Source organism: Hydra viridissima, unplaced genomic scaffold (assembly GCF_058129835.1).
Source record: "Hydra viridissima isolate aposymbiotic clone 2 unplaced genomic scaffold, HvirCarnegie_v1 scaffold_12, whole genome shotgun sequence".
NCBI lineage: Eukaryota > Metazoa > Cnidaria > Hydrozoa > Anthoathecata > Hydridae > Hydra > Hydra viridissima.
The window spans coordinates 7046665-7060658 of record NW_028324311.1 but is presented as its reverse complement, the minus strand read 5'-3'; the positions used below and the strand labels follow the sequence as shown (position 1 = coordinate 7060658).

The window sequence follows — 13994 nt, the reverse complement described above, 5'->3', positions numbered from 1 at the left end:
GCCATTTTAATTAAACTTGTTATAAGATGCTTTTGATTTATCGGTTGATTGACTAAATTTATTAGTTTAAAGAAAATTTATTTAAAGTTAATAGAGATTTTTTGTAAAAGCATAAGAAAGTAGTTTATAAATCACTCCCAAATCTTTGTCAGTAAATTTTTCATTTTTTATGAATATTTTTTGAAATAGTTTAAAATTTAAGTTTTTTTCAGATAAAATATTATTATTTACAATTAGTTTTTAGCAAAAGTTTTCCTGGAACAAAGAGTGAAAACATTATTACAAAAAAATCTTTCCCAAACTTATGTAGATTATTGTATATATATCCGCATATACACATATCTCCACAGTATGTTCGCTTCAAGCTCCAACCTTTATTTTTCCCCCCAAAAAAATATGTTTTCCTAGTAATTTTTTGCTTATAAATATACTTTTTTTCCTTAAAAAAGTAACAAATACACTAAACTTTGACCAACTTAACCTATTTTGCTTATTAAGCAATGGTTTTTATTACAGTAAGGATCCTTGTTTGACATAATTAAAATCTAAAATGATTTATTCATAACATAATTACTTTATGCTTTATCTTTTATAAAACTTTTAAAAAGATCTTTAGTGTTATTCTAAAACAAGGCATGTGTGGTTCAGCCTTTGTGGAGAATACTACTATTTAGACTACTTACATACTATTTGCCTGTACTAAACCTTATGCTATTTTAAAATGGACGTTTGTCACATGTAAAATAAACGCGATTAAATTTACAATAGTTGAAAATTCCTTTCTCAAAAATTTCTGACACCAAATTCAGTTTTAGAATGTTATGAATAGTCACTTTAGTAAGTCGCCGTAACTTCGCCTGCCATATTGTGCAAGATACACCGTGATGTAACGCTACTACTGCACATTATTTCGAAAATATTGCGATTCTGATTGTATCATTAAGCCATCATCACATACATGATTCACTCTCCTCCGTCCAAACTTAACATGCCAACAAAATTAAAACATGCACATTATTTACTTATCTTATGATTATTATAAATAAATCATTATTCAAATATCTAATTGCCATTTCATGCATGTTGTATCCATATATATTGGTTTTGGTTGACTCGTTAAAAATCTGACTTAGAAGTTGAATGAAGATTAAATACCATGAACTTTGATGATTTTTAAAACCAGACAAATAACTCATACTGCTGAATAATGCAAATAAGTGTTTAGTGTGAACTTATCAAGATAAAGATATGTTCGTTTCGTTGAATATTTACATATCTTGGCAATTAGATCACGTTATTATTCCAGGTGAGCACTTGGTTCACCCTACCAAGAAGATTATGCGCCATATAAATAACAAAATTGTTTAATCAGAAAGAAAAAAAGAGGTTTGGTAATTTGGAAAAAGAATTTTGTGTACATTTTCCATAAAGAATATATTTTTAAAAATATTTTAAGATAAATATTCATTTCAAATATCACAAACAAATACTAAAGCCTAATATCTAATAGAGGAGGTGGGGGTGGGGTAATGATGCTATTCGTAGCTTTTTTATATATGTAAATGGACTCTATCCGATCTATTACCGCGCAGGTTAGATAATTTGTTGAGCTGATTCTTGGGAAAGAATCAGTAAAACAAATCATTATTTATAATACAATATAAAAACCTATTGAAAAAACGGTAGAAAACATAAAATTCTGTTTGAAAAGGATTTTGTTACCATTTGTTGCTACTCAAAAAAAATATGCTACTATTTTTGAGCTTTCCTTACAAGTTACCGTCACATTTTATATGTTTATAGTATTATTGGTATTGTTGCTGTTGTTGGTATTGTTGTTGTTGTGACTGTTATTGTTGTAGTAGCTGTTCTTGTTGTTGTTGGTGTTGTTATTGTTGTTGAAGTTGTTGTTGTTGTAGTTATTGTTGTTGTTGTAGTTATTCTTGCTGTTGTAGTTGTTGTGGCTGTTGTAGTTGTTGTTGTTATTGTTGCTGTTGTTATTGTTGTTGTAGTTGTTGTAGTTGTAGTTGTTGTTGTTATTGTTGTTGTTGTTATTGTTGTTGTTATTGTTGTTGTAGTTGCTGTTGTTGCAGTTATTGTTATTGTTGTTATAGTTGTTGTAGTTGTTGTTGTAGTAGTTGTTGTAGTAGTTGTTGTTATTGTAGTTGTTATTTTTGTTGTTGTGGTTGTTATTGTTGTAGTTGTTGATGTTGTTATTGTTGGTGTTGTTATTGTTATTGTAGTTGTTGTTTTTGTAGTCGTTGTTGTTGTTGTTGTAGTTATTGTTGTTGTAGTAGTAGTTGTTGTAATTGTTGTTGTTATTGTTATTGTTGTAGTTGTTGTTGTTGTTGTTGTTGTTGTTGTAGTTGTTGTAGCTGATTTGTTGTTGTTGTTGTTGTAGCTGTTGTTGTAGTTGTTGTAGTTGTTGTTGTTGTAGCTGTTGTTATTGTTATTAACCCCTCTGCACACCAGTCAAATTTTTGTCAGGCAAAAAATAGTTCGTGTTGCTTTTTTTGAGTCCTCTCCATCGTGACATTTTTCATGACAAAAGAAAATTTAAGCTTTAACTACATTAAAATATTTTCGTGATTGATAGCATCTATGTTTATATTGGTGTTACCATTTCACTAATGCTCAGTTATCAAAGAAATCAGTAATTAAGTAAATATATGATATAGTGCTCAAAGTAAGTCAAAATAATCCTAGACACTGAGTCTATCTACTAAAATAATAAAACCTAAAATGGTAACTTGCCTTAGTTTAAAAAAGGCGCCCGCGAAAAACGCAGTTCTCCGTCTGACGTCTTCTTTTTTTTCTTTTTTACTTTTACACTCGTTATAGTAGGGATCAGTTCACTGGATTCCTCTTATCTTTTAGTTTGATATTTGAAATGAGAAAAAGCGTTCAGTTCTAAAGTCTCTATATAATCGAAGAGTCGTCAGAGCTAACTATTTTCGACACGTTCTGATTACCTTTGGTAGAACTAGGAATCTGTCATTACTACGAATCATATGTGAAATGAAATGCTTGTCCGAAATATGAGTCGGGACAAAACCAATAATGTAAATATTTATTTCATTTATGGTTGATTCGGAGCACCTGTAAAGCTCGTAGCTGTGACGAGCCTCCATAAAAACTGTAAATTTCGTTGCTAGGACGACCCCCGTGTTAACTTTTTATTAAAAAAATTCTTAAAATGAGTACTACGAGCGCAGCATGATTACCACGAACAAACTAAATACTTTCGTGCTGCGCACTAAATACTTCCCTATTAAACTTTCTAAGTTCGAAAAAATTTTCTCATTCTCATCATCTCTTTAGAAATTTAGTTTTGCCGATTGAAATGTTAAAGATTTCTTCTAAGCATCGCAGGGCACATTCAGAGTCAATTTAAAAGCTGGTGTAAATAAGAAAATAATAAAAAATGTAAAATGTCTTATTATTGTTTGTCCATTATATGAGTAATACGAAGAAAGTTTGTTTTGAAATGTAAATGTGAAGTATAAAATTTTTTTTTTTTAAAAAAAAAAGATTGTTTTTTACACTAAGATTTCCAATGTCGATATATAATTGCAGAAAAAACTCTTATTATGAGAAAAAATCGGAACAGCCATAAAAAATACTTAAACATTTTTTAAATTAATTTAAACATCGCATATTTGTTAGAACTTTTAAATTTTAATGGAAGTAGTAGTCATACGATGAAACATTTATGAAATTTTAATGACGAAACTTTAACCCAGTAGGGAGGAGCAGTTGTCAAAAATGTCTGCATAAGCCATCAAAAAAACCAGACAACAAAAGAACTGTTATGTTGTTAGACAGAATTTTTTAACCAATCAGATCGAATAAAATACCTTGTCTGAAAAACTCGAAATTTCATTGGTTAATATCGTGTAGTTATGTGTCTAAACACGAAGTGAACATTATAAGAAACAGAAAATATATATTTATTAATAAAATTGACTTCACATTATCTTGTATGGGTGGAAGAAGTTTAGGTTTTTAGAAGATTTCTTGTTCTTTCCCAATTATTCTGAAGAAAATAAGTTGCTCTGTTTGTTTTAATCATCAGTGTTTCCAAAGCTTCTTTTCCATATCATTACAGCATTGTGTAACGATCAACCATGCGTCTTCAAGAAGGCGAATCGTCAAATCAACTTACTGCTTCCAAAGCCATATTTCCAGTCCAATTTTCAGAAAACGTAAGTAGGTTGTATATAATACAGAAATTAGAATTATAATATTAAGGGGTCTTCATTAACTTACAATTCAATATTTCTGTAGTCGAGTTATATTTTTAAATAAAAGTATGCACTTTCATGTGTGGTTTCCAGAATCGATATCTCCAGACATTGACACTTCTAGGAGATGTACTTTACCATTTAGAACTACTATTATAGAAGCTCTAAAATCTGCATAACCATTTTAGTTTAAAATGTAAAAGTCTCATTTTATTGCATAATTTTGTTATAAATGATTTTTTTTCCCAGCCTACCTATTTCTTATTTTTAAATTCCCCATTTTACATTTAAAAAGAATTGATTGAAATCTAATGTAGGTATATATTTTTAAATTATGTAAAAACACATGCTATTAAAAAATTATGAGTATATAATTATTAAGCAAAACTCAATTAGACATAGGGTGCTAATATTACATGCCTAAATAGGTGATATTAGAATATGTTTTTATACCATTTGGATAAAAGTCATCAATTTATTTAGTGAAGTAATATAGAGAAAGACAATTGAGAAATTGATATTGTTTTTTTTTTTTTAAGAGTGTTTTATTCCCCTCCATGACATATAACACATCTCGATGCAGAGAAAACAAAATATTTTGTCACCTTAAACAAGAACCTTGTACATCTTACTGCCTGTGCAGAGCTGGTACAAGTCGAACATATAATCGTATACTTCTACCTTCAACTGTTGAAAAGGAACACACTATATGCTCACAGGCTGTAGAGGTTGGCATTTTTAAATTAGCTTTTAACTCTGCTATTTTCTCAGTAAAGTTTAATTCATATGTAATAATTGACTTTGACACTTGCTGGTTTTGATTTAGGAGATAAATTTTCTTTTTTTTTAGGACTGTTTGTCAGGCTCTTGGCATCTAAGTTCTGCTATAAAAAATAACTATGATTCTTTTTTATTAAATGGTTTTTCATCTTCATACAGCAAGTTTAAAAATGAAAGGTATTTACTTTCCAAATTGATGTAATTATTTTTTTAATACTTTTTCTTTTGTTATCACTATTATTTGAATTTTTGTTACTGATTAAATTTTATTGGTGTTTATAGTTGTTCTATGTTGGACTATGCCCTTCTTGCTAGTGCAAGACGTAAAAATGCAACAAGAGAAACAACAAGCAGCCTTAAATCTTGGCTAAATGAACATCGCAAAAACCCTTATCCATCTAAAAGTGAAAAGGTAATGCTAGCTATAATGACAAAAATGACATTGACTCAAGTTTCCACTTGGTTTGCAAATGCCAGGCGGCGTCTTAAAAAAGAAAATAAAATGACTTGGTCACCACGAAAGAAATCTAGTAGTAAAAAAAGTTTAAAGGATGGTGCTAGTTGCAGCAGTGAATCCTTAGCAGAGCAAATGGATGTTGATATCAAAGAGGAAACTGTGCCCCTTCAAGGTAATATAAAGTTATTTGATAAAGTTGTTAAATTTTGTTAAAAATGCTCCACTATGAATTAAATACTTGACCATTAATTTCACATTACATTTTAGACAATAAAAGTAATAACAATGAAGTAGACTCAAGTATAACATATATAGAGTCTCCCCCTCCTCCTCTACTAAAAGATGTCAAAGTTCAACGAGCAAGTGTTATATGTGTTCTTGAATCTCCTACTTTTGACCAAATTAAAAGTCGATTTAGTCGTGATCCGTCTCCTGTTGATCACTTGCAAAAATGGGTTGATGGTTGTTTTCAGGAAAAACCTGATGAGTTTGTTTGTTTAAAAGATTTGACTCCTCCTTTGACACCTATTGACCATAAAGTTACAACATTTACATCACAAAAACTGTTTGAAGCATTTGATGCTGCTAAAGTTAACAAAAGTGATGATACTCTTTATACTAAAAGTAATTCATATGCATCAGAACCAATCAGTTTAATATTCTCATCAAAACAACCTGTTTGTTCAACAAAAGAATGCAGTTTTGAGGTAATATCCTCAGAAAGTGTTCCTTCTTCTTATACAACCCCACAACCTTCTCCTACTGATACAACTCTTTTTAAAAAAGATTGTAGCATTAAAAATGATATGAATAATCTGAAAGACAGTTGTGAAAAGAAAATAGTCCCCACAGATTTCAGGTAAGGGTTTAGCTAATGCTACTTTTGAAATTTTTTTTTTTTTTCAAATTCTATGTTGTTAAAACAGTTTTCCTTATAAGTACCATACTGATGTTGAATTCATTTAAAATTTATATCTAGATCACAAGGTTTGACTACATCTCGAGAATTAGAAGCAGTTTTAGCTTTGACAGCATTAAGTAAAACTTAAGAAGAAGAATTGAAAATTCATTTATTGATGCTGATCATTTATCATGTGATACTGATGTATCTCTAATTACAAAAGTGTGTCATACTTCAATGATCAAATATTTGGACCAAAATAAATTGGAAACGGCCACTATTTCACAAAATAAACCTCTAAGGAAAAATTTCTCCTGTCCCATATTTGTGGTTTATTGGATATATTCATAAGTTATTTTAATATTGATTTATAAATATATTAATATATTTATAAGTATTAATGGTTAAAAATACCAGAACACTCAAGGAGATATTTTCACTGAGAAACTTAACTGATGAATCGTGACTCTTTTTTTCTTATTTGCTCTTGACCCTGATTTAAAAAAAAATCCTATCATGTCATGAATAAGCATGTGTATAAAATAAACTAATTAGTCATTTTTTAAAAAGTTTAAAAAAAAACGTGGTTTTACATTCTCGGTATTTAAATAGTTTATTTGAATTTCCAAAAACAATTCAAACTAAGTTCGCTCTAATTCTGCATGCAAAAGTTGAGATAATATAAGTTTGTTTTGTAATTTATTCTAAACTTTTTGCGTTTTTTTTTTTTTATTTTTTTATTTTATTTGGACATCCGAACTTTTAGTTCCTTTAAAAGAAACTGATTATTTATAACTTTATGGGCTCTTTAAGAAGCTTTTAAACGATGTGCATTTTGAGTGTTTTTTGTGTTGATGAAAAAAGGTAATTGTTGGAAAAGCAATACAGATGGTTGATAGAGAGTAGTTCTTAAATATAAAAGCATTGTTATATTTTAGGTTTTGTTATCTTGTAATAAAATATGATGCTTTAAAAAAAACCTGGTTGTTTTTGTCGAAATGAAATTAGCATCAATAATTTACTCACATTCCGTTTAAAAGAAACCTTTTATTAATACATTAATAAGTGACGGTTAAAGACGTTTTTAAATTTGATTGCAATTGTTACTCTGGAAACAATGAAAAATGTCAGCAACAAGAAGCTCATTATTCATTCCTATTTGCGTTCTATGTTTTAAACTTATAGAAAAAATACGAGTTTGTTACAATCTTTTAAATATAACTCCATATGCTAAACGTAGTCAATTACTATCATCAGCTAAATTTAACATACATAAAGCAATTAATAATTTTGTTTCTTGAGTAGACGATAGTTTTCATCATATCTCACGGTAGTTTCGCAATGGACATTTATTATGCGCAAGCGCATTACGTAAAAATAAATTGTGCATTTAAAACTGTTTTTCCACTAGCCTCGAAAACGGAGAATTTAAAGGTATTTTCAATCTTTCATATATAGGATACTTAAGTATTAAATCTCACTAATGAACTTTTTTTTTTATTAACATACGTTTTTGTAATTAGAAAAAATCAAAAGTAACAAAAAATATGTCACGCCTGAAGCTTTAATTTACCTGTAAAGTTGACCGAGATTTCATCGCGGATTTTACAACCATTTTTATTCCTTAATAAAACCTACGAAGATCGATTTTTGAAATATAGTATTATATATCATTGGAAAGAATAAAAGTTAAGCTATAATATCTAACACAGCATTTTTACCAGTCATTTTTTTACATAAAGATGTGCAGCTAAGAAGATGAATAATATTTCGATATTTTTTCACTAATCGTAAAACAATATGGCTGACTTATTTCGACAATATCTTAAAGTAACTTTACACAAACATATTAAATATATATATTTGTCATAAACTTTACAACTTTGTTATGCAAAATCATTTTATTATACATAAAACATAAAATTTATTATGCAGTTTTCTTTCTTCGAGGGATGATGGGCGGTTTTAATGACTTAGCCATTATGTTATTTCTTATGAAATGGTCTCTCATAATACTTTCTAGTTTTCGTATACCAGACATGCTCGAGTATATTCTTTCGATATTATTAAATTCTGCATGTATACTCTCACCACCTTGCTCTCCATATAATCCAAGACCTACTCCCCATGTGCTCAAAAATACTCCCATGTGATTCTCTAACATATGCATTTTGGGAGTTATTGATTCTTTTGGCCAAGTGCTTCGAAAAAACTTCATTAATTCACATACTGCTATTTCTACAAAAAAAACTTAACTAGTAAATGTAAATAAATAATGGAAAAATTTGTCTTTAAACAATAATTTATTAAATACTTCTTATAATAGTCAATAAACTTACCAAAACTCTTGATTTTTTCTTCGCTGAATAAATGACATGAGTTCATTTCATTGTGACACTTAGAATAGTTGTTAAACAAAATATTGAATTTTCGTTGTATGTTAATCGCCTCTACATGAATTGGATGTTCTTGATATTTTATATGATTGAAAACTACTAGGGGAATAGAGTCACATAACTTTTTTATGTTATCAACCTGAAAAACAAAACAAAAATCATTTGTGTGACAAAAGTTTTTATTATATGCATAGGCTTTATATGCATAAATACGTATATGGATTGCAATATATTTGATCAGGAATGTTAATTGGAATTTATAATTTAATGTAGAGATTGTAAAAACCTGCATAACATGCATAACAAATTTTAACAGACTTTATTTCATGAAAATACAGATTTATATTTTCATACCATACCTTCAACATTTTATGAACATGATTTCCTATGAATGAGCAACTATGATATGCTTGACGTTGCACTCCACACGACTGTAAAACAGATTCAATTCCTTTTCTTATTGGCCCAATTCCTTCTAATAATTCAACTTTACAGCATTCTGCAATTTGTGCCTCCTTAAAAATTAAATATAAATATTGTACAAAAAATCCAGATAATACACTCCATAAATTAAAAAAACAATGCTCTAAAAATAAATAATTATTTCCAGTACTATTTAATAAATACTTTTTCTATTCTCTTTGATCTTAACAGTGCAATTCTCTCTGTGTACATTAACCGCAAGTAATCTGAATTTTCAGGGTTACGAAGTACTTCAATGACACTTGTATCTTGAATAAGAAGAATTTTATTATTTATATCATCAATCGCATATTTTAACTGGTTTATCTCTACTTGCTTTTCAACATATTTGTCAAATTCACTTGAGTCAAGGCGTTTATCATTTATTGCAAGAAATCCAGCTAGTTTGATATCAAGAAGATGACATTCAGTTTCTAACATGTGAAAAAATTTTAGAAATATTCCCAATGAGATGTGGAGAGCTGGTATTGCTATCTGTAAAATGATTTAAACAATCCCATATTAGTTAGGTGTGTTATAAAAGATATATATATATATATATATATATATATATATATATATATATATATTATATGCATTTAAAGTTCGACAACAATTTATACACACCTGTTCAATTGGTACATCAAACAATGGCTCATCAATTACATTATTGAATTTTTTTGCATTTTTAATGTTGCCTCCATCATTTTTAAATCGTTTATAATCTGATTTCAAAGTTTGAAGCGTTCTTAAATTGATTTGTCGATGCCGATCTTCAGTATTCAATTGCATTTCACTTGATGTAATCTCACAGAATAAGCAGCAATGACGACCTGTTAAATAAAATTACATAACTTTTATGTTCTTTTTACAAATAAGTTATTTAATTTTTATAATTTTTGCAATTTCATTTTTAGTAATTTAATCTAGAATACAAGCTTAGTGAATACAAAACTTAAGACTGACCAGTTGCTCCTGTGATGCCATAGATAGCACACAGAAATACATAATCACCAAACATAAACACTCGCAAATTCTTATCCCTAAAATTACAATTTTTAAAATTGATTTAAAATTTTTTTTTATTTCAAACAATATTTTTATAAATCGAAGAGCAAATAAATTTTGGAAATATTTAATTATTAACCTCCATTTCATTGTTTGAAGCTGTCTAATTTCATCTATGTGTCTTGAGAGCCCAATTTTAAGGTTTGCTCTATAGTCTTTGGCCTCAAATATATTGAAAACTGTTGTATTATTTTAGAATTAGGTTTAGAAACATTAGCTATCTGATAGCTCATTTTAAATGAACCACCTCCATGGTCGCCACCAACCTTTACATGTATTTCACTAGGATTTATCTTTTCATACGTTAGTTGGTTATATCTACGATAATAAAGAAGAAATTGTTTATTTATAAAACAAAGAATAGAATTTATACAAATTATTTACAAAAAACTTAAACATATTTTGAACTTACTTTTCTAATTCATCCAGTAACTTGATTAAATGGGATGGTAAATCATTAATATATGCTGTAGGAGTATCTTTTATTTCAAAAGTTCCTTTTTCATTTTTGAATTCAAACAGAAATTCTTTGTTTTCAACAATCAAATCATCACCTGACCAATATTTTGAAACTTTTTGCTGATTAGAAAGTGACGGTAGTTTGACATTTTTTGTGTGGAAAAATCTGAAATAAAGATATTTATAAATAAATATATATGTGTGTGCAGAGCCGGATTAACATCCTCGGGTCTCGAAGTACTTACCTAATCATTTTTTTCATCTTTTCCCAAGGTAAACCACAATCTGTCTTTAGTGATACAATATCTTCTGACCCTATCTGAACTTGGGGGATGTTTGCTTTTTTCAGTATATCAATTTTATCATTTTTACTAAAAGAATTAAGCATAATTGCTGCTTGATTTATTCTTGCTTTTTTTGCTGGTCCTGCATTTTCAATAAGTGATTGGTGTATTTGATTTTGACGCCTTCTAATAGTTTTCTGGCTTATACTATTTGAAGTTTTATAGATCTTTGGAGTCACTTTAAACTGTATAGCCTGTTAAAGACCAATTATCCAACTATAAACTATTCTTTAAACTATTATTTTTTTATATTGAATATTTTAATTTAAAAGTAAAAATAGCTTACCCGCGGACCACCTGAAGGGAGTTCAAAGGAATGTGATTTGTTTTTTGCCATTTTCAATTTTGCAAAGTGAGCAAATGCATAGCCTAACTCTTTAGGGATTTCACAATTCTCATTTATTTTATATATCTCTGTAACTGTCAATGAAGAGCTAGACAATGGGGAACTATATTGTGATTTGTTTCTAACTTTGCATGTTTGTTCATGTTCTTCTTTATAGCTTATATTTTTTGCAGTAAATTTTTCTTTGCATGTATTATTACAACATTTTATAATTAAATTCTCAAGTATAGTTTGCATTGATGTTGCCTTTAAGATACTACCAAGAGTTATATTAGAGGAACATATTGTGCATTTAGTTTCTGTTTCTAATTTTCCAATTATGTTTGGAAAAATGCATGTTGCACAAAACAAATGTTGACAATTATTAAGTAATACAGGCTTATGTAACAATCTTTTACAAATGTTGCATAAACATAAATCTTTGTGTGGATTATCAGCTACATCGATAGAATCATGAAATAAACGAGGCAGTCCAGAAAAACTTTCCATTATTTTAAAAATTGACTCTCTTGTCCAAACAACTTTGTCATTTAATGGTGGTCTTCCACACTGCTTTTTTTTCTTCCTACCAGATTTTTTCAAAAAGCATATGCATCTTTCAACGAAACAAGTTTGTGGCCATTGACTTAAACTGAAATTAGAGGTTGTTCCTCGCTGTTCGATATTTCTCAAGTGTGTGTAGCATTTCATGCAAATTTTAGGTGGGTGGGTGTCCATTCTGTCTTCTTCTAACTCAGTGAAAAATGCCCGATCAATTCTAATCTTTATATTTTTTGTGTTAATTGGATCATTGCCGATATAGTTTCCACATAGTCTGCACAGTTTCATAAGACATGATATGTGTTTAGTAGCAACAACAGTAGACATTTTTAGATTGGATACCGTACTTCTTTAATCCAATTATTTGATAACTTAAAAAAATGACTGGTTAATAAGATTAGTGTTTTCTAATAGAATTTAGATGAGAGTTTTAGAAACCGTTTAGTTCTTGCTTTCAAAAATTGAATTAAAAAAGTTAAAGAGTTTAGAAAAAACATAAAATTTAAAAAATAATACTCTTTATTACAGCTCCTGAAAGTTTGTTAAAAAGCAATCGAATCAAACTTTTTTTTAATTATCCATAATATTTTGTCATTTGACTATCTTATGTAACTTTGCAACACTAAAAAAAACAAAATATAATAGTTTAAAAACGTGTTCCTATTTTCGGTATCTCAAAGTACAAATCAAAATAATTGTAAATATCGAGAGGAAAACAAAAAATCTCCGGAGACGCATGCGCACTATAAATGTCTGTTTGGTATCAAGATTAAAACGACCGTGATCTCAGGCAGAGGTATTCAATCAACTTACCAAGCATAATTAAGCATAATTAAAGATATTTAGTACAGATAAAACCTTTCCATTGTTTTTCTTTGACGCCATTTTAATAAAACACCTTTAATCGTCTGTTCAGAATGTATTGGGTAACATTCAACAACAGATTTGGGTCATTTTGTGACGAATTAGCTAAAACTTATAGAAAATTAACACAATGTCATGTTTATTGCGTATTATCGCCTTCTATTTTGTAAAACTTGTAAATCCAAAGTAATTTGTTTTTCATGGGAGGGTTAATAGCTTTTTCTTAGAGATGAAGCTCAATAAATTGGTAAATCAATTTATTCATTTTATAAACCTGTTTATCATTAATTGAGATTTTCGGATTTTATAACGTTTTACTATCAGCCCTTTAGTTCCGATATAAAAGTTATCTTAAAAATATAATATACTACAAGTCTTTTGAAAATATATCGAATAAAAAAAAATACAAAAAAAAAAAAAAAAAAATACACACACACTTTTAATCCACGTTGTTTAAAAAACAATTAGTGTATAAGTTATCTTAGCAATCATGATAACAAAAAAGTTATAGCAATCATGATATGGTGTTTTGACACATGCGAGTTCTCATGAAAAAATAAAAGGAGAGGAAGGAAGATAATAGAAATTATTTCATGTAATTATTCAGTGTTAAATTAAAACAAAGTTTTATGATGATTACATTTTCAAAAAAGGTGACAATAAATCTGGAAAAATGTCATCAAACTTAATGCAAATCCATCTTGCGCAAGAAATGCAGCGTAAGAATATAATGTGTTAGGTTTGTCGCAGAGTATTGAAAATAATTAAGACAGCTTTAGTTAAAGAAAAAAAATATTCTCAAAGTCCAGTGTTCGGTACCCATGTTTGTAAGTTTTAATTAGCGTTTACAATCTAGTTGTTGATAGCCTTTAAACACTTCTGTCATAATATTTCGGTTGAATCTTGCAGTAAGGAGCTTGTAGTTTATATTATATTTTACCATCAAATCTCAATTTTTTTAACTGATTGTTTTAGGAATACTTGCAATGTGGTCGACTTTTCTCACGAGCAAAACGAAACGTTGATATTGAGGTCTTCATATACTGCTCACTTGTTGAGTGCATAGAGAGCAAAATCTACGCTAACTACTTACCCCCCTACCTACTCCTTCTCAACTGCTCTAGTTAGTTATA

The 13994-nt window shown here is 28.8% G+C and overlaps 2 protein-coding genes across 5 annotated transcripts; one reads left to right on the top strand and one right to left on the bottom strand.

Moving 5' to 3' along the window:
* Positions 1 to 3888: 3888 nt before the first annotated feature.
* On the top strand, positions 3889 to 6743 carry LOC145193892 (uncharacterized). 2 transcript variants are annotated; one of them, XM_080071429.2, is made up of 7 exons: positions 3889 to 4001; positions 4109 to 4205; positions 4784 to 4972; positions 5095 to 5201; positions 5307 to 5653; positions 5749 to 6340; positions 6461 to 6743. In XM_080071429.2, the coding sequence occupies exons 2-7, from the start codon at positions 4128 to 4130 to the stop codon at positions 6528 to 6530; spliced, it is 1383 nt and encodes a 460-aa protein (XP_079927555.2). In that variant the 5' UTR covers positions 3889 to 4001; positions 4109 to 4127; the 3' UTR covers positions 6531 to 6743. The 2 variants fall into 2 exon arrangements, with proteins under 2 accessions (XP_079927555.2, XP_079927553.2); XM_080071427.2 differs by having other exon boundaries at positions 3889 to 4205.
* Positions 6744 to 8084: 1341 nt separating this feature from the next.
* LOC149881023 (uncharacterized) lies at positions 8085 to 12465 on the bottom strand. 3 transcript variants are annotated; one of them, XM_090068191.1, is made up of 11 exons: positions 11398 to 12463; positions 11013 to 11305; positions 10721 to 10933; positions 10575 to 10626; positions 10388 to 10470; positions 10207 to 10283; positions 9868 to 10073; positions 9406 to 9735; positions 9138 to 9293; positions 8722 to 8917; positions 8085 to 8620 (listed from the first exon to the last, which is right to left on the bottom strand). In XM_090068191.1, the coding sequence occupies exons 1-11, from the start codon at positions 12322 to 12324 to the stop codon at positions 8310 to 8312; spliced, it is 2844 nt and encodes a 947-aa protein (XP_089924317.1). In that variant the 5' UTR covers positions 12325 to 12463; the 3' UTR covers positions 8085 to 8309. The 3 variants fall into 3 exon arrangements, 2 of the variants coding, with proteins under 2 accessions (XP_089924317.1, XP_089924318.1); XM_090068192.1 differs by lacking the exons at positions 11013 to 11305; positions 11398 to 12463 and having other exon boundaries at positions 10556 to 10626; positions 10721 to 10770; XR_016445445.1 differs by lacking the exons at positions 8085 to 8620; positions 8722 to 8917; positions 9138 to 9293; positions 9406 to 9735; positions 9868 to 10073 and having other exon boundaries at positions 10556 to 10626; positions 11398 to 12465.
* Between the last annotated feature and the right edge of the window lie 1529 nt (positions 12466 to 13994).